Source organism: Polypterus senegalus, chromosome 8 (assembly GCF_016835505.1).
Source record: "Polypterus senegalus isolate Bchr_013 chromosome 8, ASM1683550v1, whole genome shotgun sequence".
NCBI classification, from domain to species: domain Eukaryota; kingdom Metazoa; phylum Chordata; class Cladistia; order Polypteriformes; family Polypteridae; genus Polypterus; species Polypterus senegalus.
In genome coordinates, this window is record NC_053161.1 from 15,293,889 (window position 1) to 15,316,957 (window position 23,069).

The 23,069-nt window shown below is 35.9% G+C and overlaps 1 protein-coding gene across 21 annotated transcripts in view; it reads left to right on the plus strand.

Annotated features, from left to right (window-relative positions):
- Positions 1 to 23,069, plus strand: part of LOC120533808 (protein-methionine sulfoxide oxidase mical3a-like) — a 457,937-nt gene that overhangs the window by 311,741 nt on the left and 123,127 nt on the right. For 20 of the 21 annotated variants that reach the window (XM_039760797.1, XM_039760788.1, XM_039760784.1 and 17 more), the window contains one exon: positions 4,106 to 4,190. In XM_039760797.1, the coding sequence (XP_039616731.1) occupies positions 4,106 to 4,190 (85 nt within the window). Of the gene's footprint in view, positions 1 to 4,105; positions 4,194 to 23,069 lie in introns of all 21 variants that reach the window. The other variant, XM_039760807.1, reaches the window with a different exon arrangement.

Genomic DNA, 23,069 nt, shown 5'->3' on the forward strand with positions numbered 1-23,069 from the left:
TGCAAATACAGTAATCCCTCCTCGATTGCGGGGGTTGCATTCCAGAAACCCCCGCGATAGGTGAAAATCCGCGAAGTAGAAACCATATGTTTGTATGGTTATTTTATATATTTTAAGCCCTTATAAACTCTCCCACACTGTTAACATTATTAGAGCCCTCTAGACTTGAAATAACACCCTTTAGTCAAAAGTTTAAACTGTGCTCCATGACAAGACAGAGATGACAGTACTTTCTCACAATTAAAAGAATGCAAACATATCCTCTTCAAAGGAGCGCTGTCAGGAGCAGAGAATGTCAGAGAGAGAGAGAGAGAGAGCGTGACAGAAAAGCAAGCAATCAAAAAATCAATACGTGCTGTTGGGCTTTTAAGTATGCGCACCACAATAAAGCAGCCGCAAAGAAGGGAGCAATGTGAAGGTAGTCTTTCAGCATTTTTTACAGGACCGTCCGTATCTTCTAGGCAAACAGCCTCTGTGCAAACAGCCCCTCTGCGCACACCCCCTCTGTCAGGCGCAGAGAATGTCAGATAGAGTGAGAGAGAATGATAAAAGCAAACAATCAAGCACCGCTCGGGAAGCACATCGTATATCATTGAGGAGTTTTATTTAATACGTAATACATGCTCTAATTGGGTAGCTTCTAAGCCATCCGCTAATAGCGTCCCTTTTATGAAATCAACTGGGCAAACAAATTGAGGAATCATGTACTTTAAATTAAAATGATATATATTTAGATATGCTTACATTTAAAATCCGTGATGGAGTGAAGCAGTGAAAGTCGAAGCGCAATATAGCGAGGGATCACTGTAAAAGCCGTAGGTAGAATTGCAGCAGAAACAATAGGGCAGAAGAAGTGAAAACGATGAAGTGTTTTGAATAGGATAAAAAGAGGGAAGTTTTGAAGTGTTCTTCAGTTTCGTATACTAATTTCAACACACTCTGTTCTCAAGACCTCCCGGCTCCATGGTATCATATACTAAAATAAGCATGCTTTAATCTCCAAGGATTGTAAGTATTCAGCCCCCCATTCCCCCAGCTCCTCAATATCATAGGCTAAAATGAACACTCTCCAATCTCCCAAGGGGGACTGCTAGACTAAAATATCATGTTATATTTGAAATGCATCGTGAGGGGGAACAAGATATGAATTGATTATCTCCTGTATGTTTTTTTTCACTTTCACTACAGCCACTGGACAAGATGATATGTGGTGTGAGCTGTGAAGTGGGAGGTGGAAGGTTCTGTGAAACTTGAGGAAAGATAGTTTAGCAATAAAACCTGAGTCAGGTTACCAAGGAGGGAGGAAGAAATTCAGGAGAAGCGATGTTCTCGCACCTAACACAAGCAAGTTGTAACGGCGTCATTTTAAATACAAGTGCAGCTCAGTTAATGCGTCCCAAACAGCCTAAAGGGACAGGGATGGACAGCTGTGCATATACTGCATTTCACGAAATTACTTATTTTTTCCTGTTCTATACAATTCTTAGTTCTCTCCTGTTTTCAAACTCACTCCTTCATAAAACATTCTTCCCTTCGTTGTTTACATTTCATACTCCCATGTTGTGTTTTCTCTACCAGCAAAGATTTCACTATAGTATATTTATGCAGAATTAACCAGTGCTTGAAGTGGGCCAGTATGAACCCCCACAGCAATTGTTTAAGCAGCCTCTAAACCACAGTACCAACTGTTATTTTATTCCACCTCAACCACTACAGAAAACAATCCCAAAATTAAAATGTTTGATTCATTGCACTGACTAAATGTGCAACCTCTAAATGAAGTTGCTGTTTGTAACAAGTTAAAGTACAACATGATTCAGTATTACAAGTTTATTGTCTGGCTATGGTTAGAGGAAAAAAATAAATAAATAGAAGCTTGAACATGCATCTTTGAATCTGTGAATATCATTCAAAGTCAAATGTACATTATTTGTGAGTAAGCAGAGGTTAGTCAAAGGATGATGAAATACCAATTATTGAAAAAAAGTTATTTGTGTTTTTATAATGTCACATTTTAATAAGAAATTCTGCTTTTTCCATTAGACTATCATAGCCTTCTTTAGAATTGCAGTCTCCCACTTAGAGATTATTCCTTGGTGTTGGCCCTGTAAAGTACCAATCTATACTATAGAAGGAGTAGGGATTCAGGAAGCTGTTAAGAACATTTAGATTCAAAATATGAGTTTTCCAACCACAAACACAATACTTACTAATGCTAGTGAATGTTATAAAATAAATACCCGCATTCATCATTAGATACTATTTCAGACAAGACAAAAACATTATATACATAATTTAACACCATTTCTAATAATATAAATCCTAAATCAATATATGTATAATATACAAATTGGACTGGACTGCCAGTACTGATGCTCTATGTAAGAAAGGTCAGAGCCGACTATACTTTCTGAAAGGTTGGCATCCTTCAACATCTGCAATTAGATGCTGCAGATGTTCTACCAGACGGTTGTGGCGAGTGCCCTCTTCTACGCGGTGGTGTGCTGGGGAGACAGCATAAAGATGAAAGACGCCTCACGCCTGGACAAACTTGTTAAGAAGGCAGGCTCTATTGTAGGAGTAAAGTTGGACAGTTTAACATCTGTGGCAGAGCGACGTGCATTAAGCAAACTCCTGTCAATCATGAAGAATCCACTGCATCCACTGAACAGTGTCATTTCCAGGCAGAGGAGTGGCTTCAGTGACAGACTTTTGTCACTGTCCTGCTCCACTGACAGACTGAGGAGATCGTTCCTCCCCCACACTATGCGACTCTTCAATTTCACCCAGGGGAGTAAATGCTAACATTACTCAGAGTTATTGTCTGCTTTTTTATTTTTATTTATTTTTTTTCATTTTTCATTTTTATTACTATTTAATTTAATATTGTTTTTTGTATCGGTATACTGCTGCTAGATTATGTGAATTCCCCCTTGGGATAATCTATCGATCGATCTATCTGTCTATCCGATCGATCGATCTATGACTATTGTAATCGGTGATTAGAGCTGTAATGTATCAAGTGCTTTGTCTGTTCTTATATAAAACAGTCAGGGAGAGAGCAAGCATCATATGTATTAACTGACAGATACAGCTGCTAGCAAGGTAATGTTTTCAATGGAAGCTTAAAGTTAAGTAGAGGAGATATTAAACAAAAATGGTTTGAAAATGCATGTTATTTTTGCTATTTCTTTAAGGTACTCTGTTTGTGTCTATTATTACTTTTGTAAAACTGCCATTAGTCTGTGGGAGACCATACAATAAGAATTTTTGTGTAGTATGTACACATGACAGTTTTGTTATTAATGCAACTTTAAGTAGTTTTAAAAGTTAGACGCATATAACTAGTCTTATTAACAAACTGCATAAAACAATTGACATCTCTGAAACACATCTAATTATTTATGTCCAAATTTTATCAGTGTAAACCTACTGGAAACACTGACTCATCTTATTTTGATTTCTAACCTTGTTAACATTACCTTGATTTGCTGATGCATTACTAATAAAACAGATGACCTGATGACAGTCTACTTTACTACTATTTGATGTGGTCACCATAAACTCATGCATTTGTATATGCAATATGTTAAAACATTTGTAGTTGAAAATATATTATTCTTTCTTAGAGCATACTTTAAATGTGGACACAAAAGCAGTAAAATTTTAGTGATATGTTCTACCATTGCTACCCATATTTGTTCAGTTTAGAAAGTTGTAGCCAGAGGAAGTAGAGGGCACTTTGATTGGACATAGCAAAAATCACCCCCGATTGTTGGACGCAATTATGCCAGAATTATGGTGAACCAGTAATTTGTTAGATAATTCAAAAAACTAGGATGTGAACAAGCATGTTGAAAGAAGAACGTTTCTGTGCTTCAGTTTCAGGATTCATTTGAGACTTACTCTGATGTATACAGAGTTTGGCCTATCTGTGGAATATTGGCTTTCTGATTTAATTTACTAATACTAATTGTCTGTAACTTCACTACATGCAGGTGATATCTTATTAAAATATTTTCATGTGCTATATTTTTATTTGTTTACTTATTGGAATAAAACCTTGTCATTCAAATTGCATTTTTGGATTATTTAATCTCTACAGGAGAACAAAGTCACCCAACCTGAGCCTGTATCAATTGATCATTCAGGAAGGGCAAGTTCTACAGCCACTTCAGAGAAAAAAACAGGTAGCTTGATTTCCTTTAAAGGCAAGACTAAGAAATTCTCCTTTGCTGTGTTTGATTCTATACACTTCTCCATCCAAGGAGCATTGTCTTGGACCCAGGATCATGTGGCCAGAAACCCACCAGATTATTTTTTCTTGTTTCAGTTGGTAACATTTGGAATACCTTTTTTGTGTGCTCAGACCCAGGTGTTAATACAGATAGCTTGTGAGCTGAGTTCTTCAGCTAATGAATATCTAGGATAAGAATGCTTTTATTTTTTTGTTAAACGTACTTCTATTTAATTAATATGTTGATTGTGTTGTTGAATTATGTTTTTTTTTATTTTGTGGTATTTTAAGTTTAGGAATTTTAATTTTCTTTGAACTGTATCCTTCCTTGTTCCTTTCTGTGCATCCTTTAAGTCTGCTTTCTATGCTGTCGATTATAATATTCTGTAACCAGTTTTGCTATAAAAGGTGCAGCATTGACTTGCATATTTTATGACCCCATTGTACTTCAGACATTCTGTATCTTAATTTAGTCTGTAGCAAAATTATCTACAGTATATTACTTTTTACTTTGATGGATCAAGCCATTTGTTGTCTTTTTATTTAAATCTCATATCTGCAATAAGATGGTGCACCTTTTAATCTTTGATCTTTCTCAGAGAGGGCAGTGGATTTGAGTTTTACTGGTTTCATCAATTTAAAATTATGTAATGTTTTGTATACTGAAATTTAATTAACATATATTTCAAAAAATATTTAGCAGTTTTTGTCTTTCAGTATTTCTCCTTCAATATAAACTGAGAAATAAACATTCAGCCATTATTTAAAAAAAGTGTTTGTATGTGTGTGTATATATATATATATATATATATATATATATATATATATATATATATATATAAATAATATTTACACACACACAGGGTTGTTTTTTTTTTTTTGTTGTTTAGTCCAGTGATACTCAGTTCCTGTCTGCCCATTGCTTTGCTAAAAGATTGGTAATTCTTGAATTTAAATGTTTTTGCTGTTGTCAGTTTTCTCTGTGAGCTTTACCTTTCCCACTCCTATCAAAGCAGTATGAAAAATTTAGCTGGTGCAGTTTGTGAATGGTACTGTGTGTTCCTGTGTTGTCTTGCTTAAGTAACCATCATTTTTTAAACACTTTTTTGTGAATAGTAATTCATTTAGTGACAATCAGTTAAACAGAAACTAAGTGCATGCACATGATCACTAAAAAACTGTGTTTACCTATTAATATTTTATGTATTTTAAGAATATAATATATATATATATATATTATATAATATATAATTCACATTGTCTTTTAAATGTGTGAAGTACATATGTAGCAATTAAACAAAATGCCTTTACTCTGCATGATTGAATTGCTGCTGTTTGCTATATGTATCATTTTTACTTAATATTGTGGAAATTTAGTAATTCAGTAATTTAGTAATTCAGTAAATATATGAAATAACTTATACTTGTTAAATTTGTTTACCTAACATTAATTTGATCTCTCACTTTGAATTTCACTTAAAATTACAATAATTAAAATCAGAAACATTGTCACTGATGAATGGAAGCATGGTGATTCTTACCTTTGTAGAAAAAAATTATCCTAGCTTGAGTGTAGAGAATTGCTGGCATGTTTTCCATCACATTAGTAAATAATGTTTTTTTTTTTTATTTTGAAAAGCATTAAAGTTTATTCAATTGCTAGATAACGTTTGATGTGAGGAATTTCATCTCATTTTTTAGGCTTTGATAACTGGTAATTATCGGATAGATGTTATCTGGTTTTAAAATTAGTGTATACTTGCATGAAGAAAATAAATTATTGAAGTACAATAATAATATAAAAATGCTTTTAATTTATTTCCATAAAAACCATGTTATAATGGTTTTCATTCATTCTGAGCACTTTCCATTGCTGACTTTAAGAAAGATAAAGGGAATTGCTTTTTAGGATGGGACAAAGGCAAGGTAATTTTTACAATGTGGCGTGTCACAAATATATTTATTTATAGCACATTGTGTTTATGTTTATTTTAAGGCAATAAATAAATTAAGATATTAGTGATGGTCTGTATTTATTTCCTAAATTTTTTCCCTCCTAGCAAAGCTACTATAGCCTTAAATATAACCTCTCTCTCCCCTTTACTATTTTATGTGCGGCTTAGTTTAATAATTGTGATTTTTTTTTCACTTTTTTATAAAATAATACTTCATAGTTAAAAGCAATTTTCCTCTGCCACCTGAAAACAAAAAATACTCAGATTTCTTATTTATTTAAAAATAGCTAATACATGCAATAAAATCATTTGGATTTGGCTATTGATGTACTTTTATATTCTTATTTGTATATGTTGTCAGCCTTGGTTTATTTCTTAACAATTTGATTACTTTCAATATAAATTCTTAAAAACACCTTTGTCATTTTTAGACTAAATGAAATGTCTAAAATAAGTATAATGTGTAGTCCCATAGCCTGTAGTAAAGTTACAGTATGTGTGTTCTTTTTTTTTTTACATACAGTGCATCCGGAAAGTATTCACAGCGCATCACTTTTTCCACATTTTGTTATGTTACAGCCTTATTCTATTTCCTCAGAATTCTACACACAACACTCCATAATGACCAAAGTGAAAAAAGTTTACTTAAGATTATTGCAAATTTTGCACATTTATTAAAAATTAAAAAAATTGAGAAAGCACATGTACATAAGTATTCACAGCCTTTGCCATGAAGCTCAAAATTGAGCTCAGGTACATCCTGTTTCCCCTGATCATCCTTGAGATGTTTCTGCAGCTTAATTGGAGTCCACCTGTGGTAAATTCAGTTGATTGGACATGATTTGGAAAGGCACACACCTGTCTATATAAGGTCCCACATTTGACAGTTCATGTCAGAGCACAAACCAAGCATGAAGTCAAAGGAATTGTCTGTAGACCTCCGAGACAGGATTGTCTCGAGGCACAAATCTGGGGAAATTACAGAACAATTTGTGCTGCTTTGAAGGTCCCAATGAGCACAGTGGCCTCCATTATCCGTAAGTGGAAGAAATTCAAAACAACCAGGACTCTTCCTAGAGCTGGCCGGCCATCTAAACTGAGCGATCGGGAGAGAGGGGCCTTAGGGAAGTGACCAAGAACCCGATGGTAACTCTGTCAGAGCTCCAGAGGTCCTCTGTGGAGAGAGGAGAACCTTCCAGAAGGACAACCATCTCTTCAGCAATCCACCAATCAAGCCTATATGGCAGAGTGGCCAGACGGAAGCCACTCCTTAGTAAAAGGCACATGGCAGCCTACCTAGAGTTTGCGAAAAGGCACCTGAAGGACTCTCAGACCATGAGAAACAAAATTCTCTGGTCTGATGAGACAAAGATTGAACTATTTGGTGTGAATTCCAGGCGTCACGTTTGGAGGAAACCAATCACCGCTCATCACCAGGCCAATGCCATCCCTACAGTGAAGCATGGTGGTGGCAGCATCATGCTGTGGGGATGTTTTTCAGCGGCAGGAACTGGAAGACTAGTCAGGATAAAGGGAAAGATGACTACAGCAATGTACAGAGACATCCTGGATGAAAACCTGCTCCAGAGCGCTCTTGACCTCGGACTGGGGCGACGGTTCATCTTTCAGCAGGACAACGACCCTAAGCACACAGCCAAGATATCAAAGGAGTTACATCAGGACAACTCTGTGAATATCCTTGAGTGGCCCAGCCAGAGCCCAGACTTGAATCCGTTTGAACATCTCTGGAGAGATCTTAAAATGGCTGTGCACCGACGCTTCCCATCCAACCTGATGGAGCTTGAGAGGTGCTGCAAAGAGGAATGGGCGAAACTGGCCAAGGATAGGTGTGCCAAGCTTGTGGCATCATATTCAAAAAGACTTGAGGCTGTAATTGCTACCAAAGGTGCATCGACAAAGTATTGAGCAAAGGCTGTGAATACTTATTTATGTACATGTGATTGCTCAGTTTTTTTATTTTTAATAAATTTTCAAAATCCTCAAGTAAACTTTTTTCACGTTGTGATTATGGGGTGTTGTGTGTAGAATTCTGAGGAAAAAAATGAATTTAATCCATTTTGGAATAAGGCTGTAACATAACAAAATGTGGAAAAAGTGATGCGCTGTGAATACTTTCCGGATGCACTGTATTGTGTCTTAACTGCTTTTAGCGTATTAGATGCTATTACAGATATATTGTGGTACGTCACCACCTTGCCCTTCACTGATATTGCTTCTGAATCTGCTTAAAAAGAAATGTTTGTGCTGATTAAAATGCTTCAGTCCCATTAAATTACAAAATTTAAAAATGGAGAATCAGATTTATTTCAGATATATTTAAAAGTAAAGCTATAAAGAGCAATCTTGTCTATATTACTCGGTAACTAAAAACAAACACAAAGTAATATGTAATTATCAGATCTTCTGATTAGTACATTTGAAGCTACTTGAATATCTAAAAAATAGCTAAAGCAAGCAGCTTGTGATTTTCTGAATACAAACTCTAGAGTGTTTCACCGCAAAGGTAATGTGATGTGAGACATAATTATAGGCAACATATTTTGAAGCAATCTACCTGTAAACTATAACAGAAAAATAAAAGAAGTGCAATACTAATATTTTCTGGAAGGAAACACATAGGCAGAATGGTATACAGATGAGATCTGTTTTATAATTACGTCTGTGCAGTATATTAAAAAAAAATGTTTTCAATATCTTGGTTAAATTGTTTGCACTGTATGCAAAATACAGTTTTGGGTAAGAATGCTGTGTAACCGTTTACAGTCATTTAATTTAGCCAGACTTTCAGTCCCATTGGAAATTGTGTGTATCGAAACTTTTATTTTAAAAAGTATTGCTTATTTTGTGTTATTTATTAAGATATGAGTGATATTTTACATAAAATGGAGAAGAGGCCTTTAGTAATAACCTCGTCAAAGTGAAGTGGCTGGAACAATTTAAAATATAAAGACCATGCATCACATGACTAGAAATCATAAACTTGTAGATCAAACAATGAACTGTACAAAGATATTGAAAATTTACATGGTGTCCGATTCTGTAATTTTTTTTTTTTTAGTTTTATTTAGCATTATTTATGCTTAATGTTAACTCAAGATTCTGATGTATAAATAAATGTGGCTGTTAAGCGAGACCAACAAAAACAACACTTACTCATAAATTTACTAAGCAGAGAGAAGAATGTGAAATTGATTTCTGCCAAATTATCCACAGATTCCACATCTGTACTGAGGAAAAATATACATTATATTTCTTTCCAAAATTTACTTTGTGCCTCCACCCATGCAATGCTGGTTACCCCGCTTGTATGTGTATGATGAATTCTGATCTTGTTAGTCACCTGGAGTATGATTGTTTCCCAGATAATACAATTACCTAAATGAAAATTTTCTTAGCAGGGTTATAGTTTTGGCACAGACTACTAATTTACATGACTGGGAATCATATTAGTACAAAGCAGTACTGGAAGAAATGGCACAACATGAAAAAAGTATAAAAATTGAAAGTATGTTGTTATAGTCTTGAACTTTACTGGACATCAAAAATATATCATCCGATAAAGAATATTTATTACAGCACACTAACTACTGAGCTCTAAATACATTTAAGTCAGATTATTTATTTGCTTTACATACAGTATCTAACAGTTACATATCTTTTGCATCATGAATTCAAAGTTCCTCCTACTACAATATACAAACAAGTACTCTGTAAACCATAGCTCCATGATGACCGATATTGTGCTACACTTCTGTGGTTAGTGCACAGCCTATTGTATACATTTATGTGTTTGTTGTGTGACTTTTTTTTTTAAGTAAATATATTGTATTTTACTCTCTGGCCCTTTCTAGTCTTAGCCATTTGTTAGTTTTTTTCTTCTACCTTTAATATTGTTCATTTTGATGTACTTCAACCAAGTCTTTAATTAAATCTTCAAGTTAGCGTACAGTGACAAATCAAATGGAATATAATAAACTATACCTAATCTTTTTAAAGAAAACATCTTGTGACTTCAGGAATAGTTTTTAATGTGGCAGCACTTTAAAATTCTATTTTTGTAGTGCACCCACTAAGGGCATTCATGCATTATACAAACTGAGGTTTATTTGTCTTCTCCCAAGTGGTTTATAGATTCAGAATAGAATCACAAGAAAGTTGTTGAAGGTCATAATTTAATTACTTGAAAGATACAAGATATGTACTGACACAGTCTGACTGGCTTACAGGCTCCCATCATTTTTTTTTTGACATGGCAAAAAAATTCCAGGCCCCTTTTGTATGAATATTTCGTGTATAAGAAGTCCTATGAGCCAGTTCTGCATTTCAGTTTCTATTTGCCAATCAGTAAGTTCCTTGTTTACAATTTCAGCAAGCATGTCTACGAAACATTTGTGGACAGAGGAAGAAGAATAGACTTGGTCGAGTTATAGCAAGAAAACCACCTACTGTATGATGTTTCTTCTAAAAAATATCATGATTGGGTCCTCAAAGAAGTAGAAATTCTGAGGAACATTGACCAGCACCATCAATTTTGTGTAGCATTGTACAGTATGTTTGTACTTGGATTACTGTAAGTGAAGCAGTCCATTAGTCATAAGGTAAAAGCTAATCAATCCAATGCTGATAGTAAATATACTACAGTGGTGTGAAAAACTATTTGCCCCCTTCCTGATCTCTTATTCTTTTGCATGTTTGTCACACAAAATGTTTCTGATCATCAAACACATTTAACCATTAGTCAAATATAACACAAGTAAACACAAAATGCAGTTTTTAAATGATGGTTCTTATTATTTAGGGAGAAAAAAAAATCCAAACCTACATGGCCCTGTGTGAAAAAGTAATTGCCCCCTGAACCTAATAACTGGTTGGGTCACCCTTAGCAGCAATAACTGCAATCAAGCGTTTGCGATAACTTGCAATGAATCTTTTACAGCGCTCTGGAGGAATTTTGGCCCACTCATCTTTGCAGAATTGTAATTCAGCTTTATTTGAGGGTTTTCTAGCATGAACCGCCTTTTTAAGGTCATGCCATAGCATCTCAATTGGATTCAGGTCAGGACTTTGACTAGGCCACTCCAAAGTCTTCATTTTGTTTTTCTTCAGCCATTCAGAGGTGGATTTGTTGGTGTGTTTTGGGCCATTGTCCTGTTGCAGCACCCAAGATCGCTTCAGCTTGAGTTGACGAACAGATGGCCGGACATTCTCCTTCAGGATTTTTGGTAGACAGTAGAATTCATGGTTCCATCTATCACAGCAAGCCTTCCAGATCCTGAAGCAGCAAAACAACCCCAGACCATCACACTACCACCACCATATTTTACTGTTGGTATGATGTTCTTTTTCTGAAATGCTGTGTTCCTTTTCGCCAGATGTAACAGGACATTTGCCTTCCAAAAAGTTCAACTTTTGTCTCATCAGTCCACAAGGTATTTTCCCAAAAGTCTTCGCAATCATTGAGATGTTTCTTAGCAAAATTGAGACGAGCCCTAATGTTCTTTTTACTTAACAGTGGTTTGCGTCTTGGAAATCTTCCATGCAGGCCGTTTTTGCCCAGTCTCTTTCTTATGGTGGAGTCGTGAACACTGACCTTAATTGAGGCAAGTGAGGCCTGCAGTTCTTTAGACGTTGTCCTGGGGTCTTTTGTGACCTCTCTGATGAGTCGTCTCTGCGCTCTTGGGGTAATTTTGGTTGGCCGGCCACTCCTGGGAAGGTTCACCACTGTTCCATGTTTTTGCCATTTGTGGATAATGGCTCTCACTGTTGTTCGCTGGAGTCCCAAAGCTTTAGAAATGGCTTTATAACCTTTACCAGACTGATAGATCTCAATTACTTCTGTTCTCATTTGTTCCTGAATTTATTTGGATCTTGGCATGATGTCTAGCTTTTGAGGTGCTTTTGGTCTACTTCTCTGTGTCAGGCAGCTCCTATTTAAGTGATTTCTTGATTGAAACAGGTGTGGCAGTAATCAGGCCTGGGGGTGGCTACGGAAATTGAACTCAGGTGTGATACACCACAGTTAGGTTATTTTTAACAAGGGGCAATTACTTTTTCACACAGGGCCATGTAGGTTTGGATTTTTTTTCTCCCTAAATAATAAAAACCATCATTTAAAAACTGCATTTTGTGTTTACTTGTGTTATATTTGACTAATGGTTAAATGTATTTGATGATCAGAAACATTTTGTGTGACAAACATGCAAAAGAATAAGAAATCAGGAAGGGGGCAAATAGTTTTTCACACCACTGTATATTTGCATTAGCCTACTGTAATAGAGAAAAATACCACATTATTTTTCACAATGTCAGACTGTGACATAACGTCTCACCCAGTAATCTTATTACACACTCTTGCAATATTGTTTAAAAGTGTCTGCAATTAAATCTTATAGTTTGTCTGCTTTCAGTCAGCTGTCAATAAAAATGAACCATTAATTGTGCACCATTACAAATTGTACAGAAAAGATGGGTTTGCTTTTGTTTAATTTTCTTTTTTTTTTTCTTTTTTTAAAATGTGTGGTCTCCCTGGAGAACAATGCTGTGTAGGCAAAGCCATTATGAAGTCTAGGTCTCACCTTTTATGTTTAGGTTTCCTAGTGCCCATGACCCCACCATGTTTTAGTGTTTCTGTGCACTTGCCAGAGTCCCTTTATGGTTAATGCGGCCCTCTGCACAGTCTATTTTATCTTTTTCATACATAGTTGATTACTGTAAAATAAATTATTTTGCAAAACATAGCCTGGCCCAAAAAAAGACAATAGCATAAAATACTTCGGTAGTTTGAAATGTAGAGATCTGGACAGAGTGTAGACATATTATATAAGTGATACATTATAATTAAATAGCAGCTAACATATAATTCACAGAGTTTAAGCTGCTCAAAGAATAATTCACAAACATTTCTGTACTTTCTAGCTTTTCTGTACTAGATATTCAGTCAGTTATGACTTAGTAAGTTGTCAGTTCCCATCAATGGTAAAAAGAGGCCAAATAAGTAGTGGCTTTGCTTTGGAATACAAGATCAGTTGTCACATGTATAAAACTGGTAGACGTCTTTAAACACAAATTACACAGAAAGCTAACTGATATTTATTGTTATTCATTATTAAGTTTGAGTTTGTTAGAATATACATAAATTTCGATGAACAGTCAATCTAGATGCCACTCTTGTTTTTTTGGGTTTTTTTTTTTAAACTAGAACTGTATTGGTAAGGGCAGAAACAAGTTAAGCGTGATTAAGTAGTGACCTGAGATGACATAATTTATTAGAATTATATTTTTAGTCTAAACTTTATACTTTGATCTGGTACATGAATGTGATAATTAGTTGGGTTTTAACAGTTTGGCATACTCCTACAGAGTTTAGGAGATGTGTAAAACATTTTCTGAAAATGTCAGTTCTCACATCTATGCAAATACTAAAATCACCCATTGACTCTACATGATTTTAGTTTATAGCTAAAGCTGCCAAATTCAGGTACAATTCAATACAAGTTTTCGTTTTTGAATGAATGTTCTTGCCATTAGTCTTTAACCCTTTAAACTCTAAAAAAGTAATCCGCCATGAGCCGCCCACATATATTCATCCAGTGAACAGCAGCTGGTGACGGAGGGCGGGTGTTCACAAAGCATTGGCGGTGACAAAGCAAGCTCAATACGTGCATAAAGCCTGTGGAATAGAACTCGATTTACGTGCTGCCTTTCTTTGCGTTTGCTGTATATAAAAATGTAATTCAGACACCTGAAATCGGAATGTGCTGGTCAAAACCTTTACCATATGGGCAGAAAAATCACAAGTGAGTAATGTTTTAGTTTATTTCTCAGGCACATGAGTTTTGTTGACAATAATTCACCTGCCACTTTGCACTGGAGAAATCCTTTCTGAAAATAAAACGGCACTGATCGAGAGACTGACTAGATCATCATACAAGATCAGCATATTGTTACTGACCAATCACTTGTGTCTACTGAACTACAGGTACGCAGGTGACGAGAGTCTGCAGACTGGTGATAAACTAAACATACTAATGTGTTTTTGTATTTATTTTATATTTATTTATCTTTTTTAGTTAATATTCACAGCTCAAAATACCTGATATTGTGGAAATAATCCAGTAGCAGAATTATTAGTTATTAGTTTTAAAATATTTGGACTCCTTTTTCAATTTCTCTCTCTCTCTCAAAACAGACAGTTGAAATATCATATATTTTATGTATATCATACATATTGCACAGCAGAAATTTTTCATGCCTTGCATCCAAACCTGCTGGGGTAGGCTCCAGGTTTCCTGCCATCCTGCTCTGGATAAACAGGTTTAGATAATGTATATATTGTTCTTAATTTCAGATGCTGTCTCTTGTCATTTTATAGCTGTCTATACACCTATTACCTACTCTTGCTCTGCTCATGAATGGTTTACTGTTCTTATACATGGGCTATTTAAGTTCTTTGTTTCCCTTAATACAGCTAGGTGGGGTCTACCTACTGATTCAAGCCTACAATCCCTGTTCTTCCTAAGCCCCCATGATTTTCATGATCACACCTGTCAGAACACAATAGAATCTATTTTCTGATTTTTATATCTTTTCAGACCTACAGGTGGCAAAATTCTGTCTATAAATTGTATGTGCCTGAGACAGAATCAAAGATGAATATGGCTGGTAGAAAATAACAAAGCCCAGTATGGGAGATTTTTGAATGCAATATTGAAGGCATTCATTATAAGCACATTGTCTTGGAGCGAGATATGTTGTCTGGTATAGGCATTTGGAGTAAAAAAACCCTCAAAACTTAAAAATTCACCTACATTTCATTACAAATTGTCCCATTCTGGGCAATTAAAAGAAAAGATAAAAAGTGGCAACAATAAGTGCATATTTGTTCAACACAAATGACAGAAAATATTTTAAAAATTGAATTTAATTTGTATAAAATTGTTCATATTCAGTATCTGGTTTTGATTATGCTTGTTTTTATCAGACAAAAACAAAACCAGATAGTAAATGATGTAGTGTAGTAAGCTTTTAACCTCATATCTTAACCCGTTAAGTGTACAGTTCTGTCTGATTGTGACACAAAACTAAACTCCATAGTAGCTCTTTAATCATACCATAATTACTTAAAGTAAAACTGATGCTAATAGATATAAAATTAAAATAGAAATGTTGTTTCTGAAATAAAAAGTAAATTAAAATTAAAAATACACGATGAAGGAGTACTAAACTGAATTTCCAAGTAAGGGCAGAAAAAATATAGAAATAAAAACAAATATAAAAAGGCAAAACTATAATAACCTTGTAATAACCAGATTTAACGTTAAAGTGTTTTACTTTAACTGCAAGGTTTACACTGTTTGAAATTCTAATATTTTGCTCTATGAAATCAATAATTATGAGCACTTTTTTTGCCAACCGGTTCTGGAACCTGATTAGTGATATTGGTCTCAACTGATTTAATTTTAACTTGAGTGGCTGAATTAGTTCTGTTGTTTTTGGCCATGCTTAGTGAGACCTTGAGAGACATAGCTAAATCAGACATTGGCAAATTATCTTAACAAAACTGAGTAAATGCATTTTTCAGTTTGCCTGCTCATTCAATCTTCCAAAGTATATGTTTTTCCCCTTTAACTTTACAACAAAATTTACAAGTTGCTCATGAACTGCTTGAAACTCTCAGCAAACACTCATTTACATCATCACCAACCAGTGGTGGCAAATATATGTGTGTGTGTGTGTGTGTGTGTATGTATGTATGTATGTATACTGTATATACATATATTGCGATATATTCACACTAATCTGAGACAGAGGCTGCAGAAAGAGGGGACAGGGAAGCATGATGTCAGGGGTGGGGAGCCAGGCAGGGCCCTCCTCACTGTCTTGTTTCAATACTACATGGGTGGAGCCACTGGGGACAGCTAATAGTGTATAAATAGATGTTGCATTACAGTGCTTTATTTACTGTTCAGGTAAATTAAAAGCACAGGGATCAACACGCAAAGGTCGCTGAAAAATGCTGAACAGAACCTATCGTCAGATGTGTTAGAAATCTGATTTACTGTTAAATATTTAAAGGGGAACTGCCATCCCCTGCTTATTCATCCAGTCATATACCACCTACCTGTTCCTTTTTCCTGCACTTACCTACCCAAATCATCATAATTTGACAGAAAGAGATTATAGTAGATTTACTGCTTGTAACCAGCATCAACAAATTAACTACAAATTAATTCTAAAAGCTTGCATTGAACTTATTTGTGCTTAATTCTTGACTGAACCGTCACTGCCAGGAATAAAGCCACTCATCTCCTCCCCCCCATTTAATAAGCCTTATCGTGTTGGACCAGTACTTGCCATTGTATGTTATTTGGAGAACATAGAAAAGTATCAATTTTGGGGGCCATTCACAGGTTTTTCAATGAAATTAAAGTGGGAACTGTGACCACGCCAGTCAAGAGCATGTTTTAGTCCTTGTAACGTTCTGTTTTAATTCAAGTTTGTCCCTTTGTCTGTTTGTTTTGATTTACTGAAACACCTGTCCCAGTTTTACTTTTCTGATATAAGTTAGAAATAGGCATAATTATCCAGTTCTCCATTTTATTTTTATTGTACACCATTCATCATTACATCATTCTCAGTCTTGGAGACTACCAATCCCTGCTGGAGATCGTTAACTGGTTGGTGTATAATGTTTGATTTTTCACCACACTTAACAGAGATGTAGGGGTGAAGAATGAATAGGTTACACTAATACAATATTGCATGTTGAAATGCATCATTCAAGATTTCAGTGGGTAAACTGAGTTGAGAATTGTTTTGAATAATTGTTTTTATATGTTCATTTTTATATGTTTCATTACAATTCAAACTCAAAAGCCTTCAATTTTTTGCCAAACTATTAAAGTTTAGTTTTATCAAGAAACATACATTCGTAGTGCATCTGCAGCAAGCCTTTGAAAACTATTCATTTTTTGTAGTGATGTAGAACCTTATGGTGACAACATAAGCAAATCTTTTGGTGTACAGGTTACCTGCAAAAATAAATGTAGTTTGTTGTCATAAAATATTATTTTAGATATTAGTTACAATTTGGATAAGCACACTTATATTTTATGATTGTTGTTTTATTATTTTGCCTAAATTGCAAAAAGTTTGTCATTTTCAAATTTATTGTACTGCTGCCCAGTACTTTGTTAGCAGTGTTGTATAATATTGCATAATTCAATTTACCTAATTCATAGATATTGTGAACCCGGCCCGGACACAGACAGGCAGACATGTTGTTAAAACACGACCACACGTTTATTTACAGTTATATTTACAAATACTGGTCACAAAGACCCCAGTCCATTGGTCACTCAGACCCCAGTCACGTGCACAATTACCCCAATCACACACAGTCCTGGCCACAATGCCTTTTGTTCGGGCCGCCTCCACAGCTCTCCTGAGCTTTGTCCTTCCGCCTCCCGACTCCAGCTTCGAATGATGGGAGATGGCCCCTTTTATAGAGTCCCCGGATGAGCCCCAGGTGTTCCCGGCATTCCTCTTCTGGCCACGCCCTAGCGTGGCGGAAGTGCCGGCTGTCCTCCCAGCAGCTCTCCGGGCGCCGTCCTAATTCTTCCCCCCAGCACTTCCTGGTGTGGCAGAAGTGCTGGGGTAACAGGTCCCCAAGGCATTGGGACACCTCCTGGCGGTGACCATGGGCTCCTACAGGGTGGAGCTTCCATGCCCTGTACCCGTGGCCCCCAAAACAACCAGGAAGGCGACCCCCACGTGATCCAGGGTGGGCACAGACCCACATCCGGTCCCTCATGATGTCCCGGCCGGGTCATGGCCCCTGGCATCCCTGACAATATGTTAAATATTTTAGTATAGTAGATTAAAATGCATACAAAAATCTTTAAAAACCATTAGTATTTGTTTGCTCTCCTGTTCAGTAATTCTACTTTCTTTTTTATGCTTATCCTTCTGCGCAAGAACTTCACTATTTGTTTTTCACCTTTGACTCTTACTCAAAGCTGACACCTCTCTTCACCCATTTAGTTATTTTAGCAACTTAACACCAGAATACACCAGTGCGAATAATGGTATATGGTGTGTGTTACACGTATGTATTTAAACACAGTCTTCTTGGATTGTGGGTTAGCTTTCAATAAGGAGTGCTCATTTACATTGAACAACTTTGTTTCTGTTGAATGGCTTGCATATGCTGTTCTCCTGAAATACAGTATAAAAAAAAATCTTAATCTGTCACATAAACTTATATAGTTGAGATGCATAAGAAAAAGTTTTTGTTCATTAGAGGAAGTTCAAATTAGTGAGAGCAAAGTTATCATGGTAAGATAATGGAAGCAATTACTAGCCACAAACTGCGCTGTTGCTCAATGGTTAATACTTCTGACTTGCCATCCAGGATTCAGAACTTAAGCCCCTTCAGTGTATATGGAATGTGCACATTCTCTGCATACCTGCTTGGGTGTTCCTTTGGATAATCTGATTTTCCTCCACATGCCCAAAGACTTGCAGGCTTTGTTAACTGGCAGTTCTAAATTGGCTCCAGCATGAGTTAGTGTGTGTTTGCACCCTGCAATGGCCTGGTGCCCAGTCCAGGGACGTTTCCCAACTTCCAATCAGTACTGCCTGAGATAGGTTACTTATGCCCAGATAGAGAAACTTTACTGAATAAGGTGATTTTAAATATGGGTGTCACCAAGGTCATTTCAGTAGCAAACTGGCAAGGTTTTTAGATGACAGTAAATGACAGATTGTCAGATAGGCCACAGTCAAATATACAATTACCGAATGTAGATGTATGTGGATATGTAACAGGTACATTTTTCAAATACTTTTTTCACAATGGAAAATATGCATATCATTATGTAATTGAGATCTTGAAAGTGCAGTTTATGAGAAATACCTAGAAATTTTGACATATCCATAATTCGTCTAGACTACAGAAAGTAGAGAACAGGTTAAAGAGGCTACTGGTAAGCTTTAAGAGTTATGAATGAAGGAGAAATCAGCATTTTAAACAAAATCAACAAAGGGTATGAAATGAAAACCATGATTCAGAATGTGACAGCAGTATATTTATGGGATGGCAAAGGATACATGCAGATGAATAAGGGGTTAGGCAGACTCTATGTGTGAGAAAGAGAGAGAAATTAAGTTTTTTATATGTTAGAAAAAAGATGTACATGAGACCTCTAACTGTAATGTTAAAATTTGATCATCACTCATCCTGCAATACAGATTCTAAAATGTTCAAAGACGTATCTTCCCCCAGAATCTCAGAATCTTTCTCAGAAAAGCATTTAACAAGATCATGCACATAAACTGTATATATTGTATATGTTTAATTAGCTGTGTTGCCTGGCTTTGTACAAGAGCTTTTTTAGGGTAATGGGCCTCAGTTGTAGTGTTATCAATCAATTAATTTGTAACAATACAGTGTTTGTGTGTCCGTCCAAATTAAACCTCACAATAGGTTGTGATAAACAAAACAACTGAGTTTCCTTTCGAATAAGTTATGTTTTACATGCAAATATGTAATAACAAAACTTACTAAAACAGGTATTTTGGATTTTTAAATTTTGTTGGAGATGGTAGAAAGAATGGAAGATTGCTTCTTAAGGATTTGGCAACACTGCATAAATCACTTTTGAATCCGTACATTTCTTAGAAAATTGTCCAGATCAGAATAAAAACACACAATCCAAGATGAGACACAAAGACACTCAGATAAAAGCTGTAATGCAGTAAGACAATGAAACTTGATGATATGCCTCTTTTTTTGATGTTGTTACTTAAACTTTATGAGCATTGGTCAAATTGTTCAAAACGACCAGTCAAAAATGGCTGCTTTTAAATCTTCTATTTTTTTATTTAAACCTTTTCCTCATGCTTCTTGCTTGTGTAAGGAAAGTGCCACAGGTGGGCAGAATGATAAAAGTGGTTGTATTTAGGTAGGAAGTGTTTGGTTGGTTTCCTCTTATGTGTGACATTTTGTAGGTTGCTTATCAGTTTATTATGGGTTGACATGTGGGTGGCAGTTTTTCACTGTATTACCACATTGACAGCTAGAGGCACGTGCTTAACTATTTGAGGGAGGAAACTGTGAAAAAATATAAGGTACACATATTTAAGGCGACAGGGCTGGATTAATGATATCTATTTTCAATTGCTAACTATTAAATTGTTTTGTTAGGTAATCTCTAAACCACAGAATACACCAAAATAAAAGCAGGATCTCCTTTTGCATGAAAGAGAACTAGTCTGCAACTTATTTTTCTACACTCACTGGCCACTTTGTTAGGTACACCTGTTCAAAAACTTGTTAATGCAAATATCTAATCAGCCAATCACATGGCAGCAACTTAATATATTTAGGCATGTAGACATTTTCAGGACAACCTTCTGAAGTTCAAACTGAGCATCAGAAAGGTGATTTAAGTGACTTTGAACATGGCATGGTTGTTGGTGCCACACAGGCTGGTCAGAGTATTTCAGAAACTGCTGATCTAATGGTATTTTTAAATACAACCATCTCTAGGGTTACTAGAGAGCCATCCAAAAAGGGAAAATATCCAGTGAGAGGCAGTTGTCTGGGTAAAAATGTCATGTTGAAGCTAATGTCAGAGGCGAAAGGCCAGACTGGTTTGAGCTGATAGAAAGGCAACAATACCTCAAATAACCACTTGTTACAACTGAAGTATGCAGAAGAGCATCTCTAAATGCACAACATGTTGAACCATTAAGCAGATGGGCTACAGCAGCAGGAGACCACACGGGGTGTTACTCCTGTAAACTAAGAACACACACTTGAGTCTACAACTCAAATGGATTCACCAAAACTGGACAATATAAGTTTGAAAAAACATCGCCTGGTCTGATTAGTCATAATTTCTGCTGCTACATTTGGATGGTAGGGTCAGAGTTTGGCATCAACAACATGAAAACATCCTACATTGTATCAACGGTTCATGCCAGTGATAGTGGTGTAATGGTGTGAGCGATAGTTTCTTAGCACACTTTGAGCCCCTTATTACTAACTGGGCATCATTTAAATACCACAGTCTACCTAAGTATTGTTGATGACCATGTCTATCTCTTTATGACTGCAGTGTACCCATCTTCTGATAGCTTCTTCCAGCAGGATAACGCGTCATGCCCCAAAACTCAAATCATCTCAAACTGGTTTCTTGAACATGACAATGAGTTGACTGTACTCAAGTGGCCTCTATAATCACTAGTTCTCAATCCAATGGAACACCTTTGGGACATGTTGAAATGGGAGATTTGCGTTATGGATGTGCAGCCAACAAATCTGCAGTAGCGGCATGATGCTGTTAGGTCAGTGTGGACCAAAATCACAGGTGTTTCCAGCACCTTGTTGAATCTATGCCACGAAGAATTATGGCAGTTCTGAAGGCAAAAGAGCACCCAATACTAGCAAGGTGTACCTAATAAAGTGGCTGGTTAGTGTAAATTATTGATTGTAAATCACTACCAGAGATGACTCACGTGTGAGAAACAAAATAAAGCTAGGACTGCTACTTCTTGTTTCTCATTACAAATAACAGTAATTTTTTAATAACAAAACAATTGCCAAATCCCCCTGTCCTACAGTATATATGAAGTCTTGTATTTTCTCTAGCAGCAGGCCTTTAGTGTTCACTGTTTGATAAATCTAATCATTATTGTTTGCTTCAAGAGAAACACTTATATCAAACAGAGTAGTACCAGCACCCAAACAAACTGCCATAGCAAAACCATTCCAAATGAACTTATTAATTCTGTAAGTAAGAAAGTAATTGAGCATATAGTGAGTGACATCAAGCAGTCCAAATATTACTCCATTATTTTGGATTGCACATCTGATGTTAGCGATGAGGAGCAAATAACAGTAGTTATAAGAATTGTTGCACTGGAGGAAGTACCCAGGATTAAAGAGTATTTTATGGAATTCCTTTCAACAACAGAGACATTAGGTGAAATTTAGTCTTCTCTTGACCTGGACAGACTCAAAGAACTAAATATTCTTTTTAATGATTGCAGATGTCAATTATGAATTATGACATTAGTGCAGATATGGACTAGAAGTACAAAGGTGTGCAGGCCGGACTGCTGTAAAAATAATACCCAATATTTCTTTCTGTCATGTGCTGCCCACACCCTAAATTTAGTTGTAGCAGATGCAGGTCAAGAGATGCCATTGCCTTCTTTGGAAGCAAAAGCTTTATAGCTTCTTTTCAGCAGCACCTCAAAGGTTGGGCTATTTTGGTGGAACATGTAAACATGTATTGTGGTATTTACATTTTGTTAGTTTGGACCCCACAGCAAAACCTTGCCTAGAGCCCCAAAATGGTAGGGGCTATCCCTCCCTGTAGTTATAGTGAAGGAGCTGGCTGTTGTATGTATGTATGTATGTGTATGTATGTATGTGTATGTATGTATGTGTATATATATATATATATATATATATATATATATATATATATATATATACTGTATGTATATATACTGTATGTGTATATATATATATATATATATATATATATATATATATATATATATACAAGGTGTGGCAGAAAAGTAATGAGACTGGCAACACTGTAAGCGATCTGGCAATGCTGCGCTGTTGTCCTTGATAGAGCACGTGTATCAGTACCCTCCCATAGCTCAGTGCGAGTTTCAACTCGTTCCGTTAACTACGTGATTTTTGTGACTGCTATTAGCGAAGTTGTGTTTTTGGTTGTGCGTCACACAAAATGGAACAGCGGAATTTGGAGCAACGTTGTGCCATTAAATTTTGTGTTAAGCTTGGAGAATCGGCAAGTGTGACGTTTGAAAAGTTA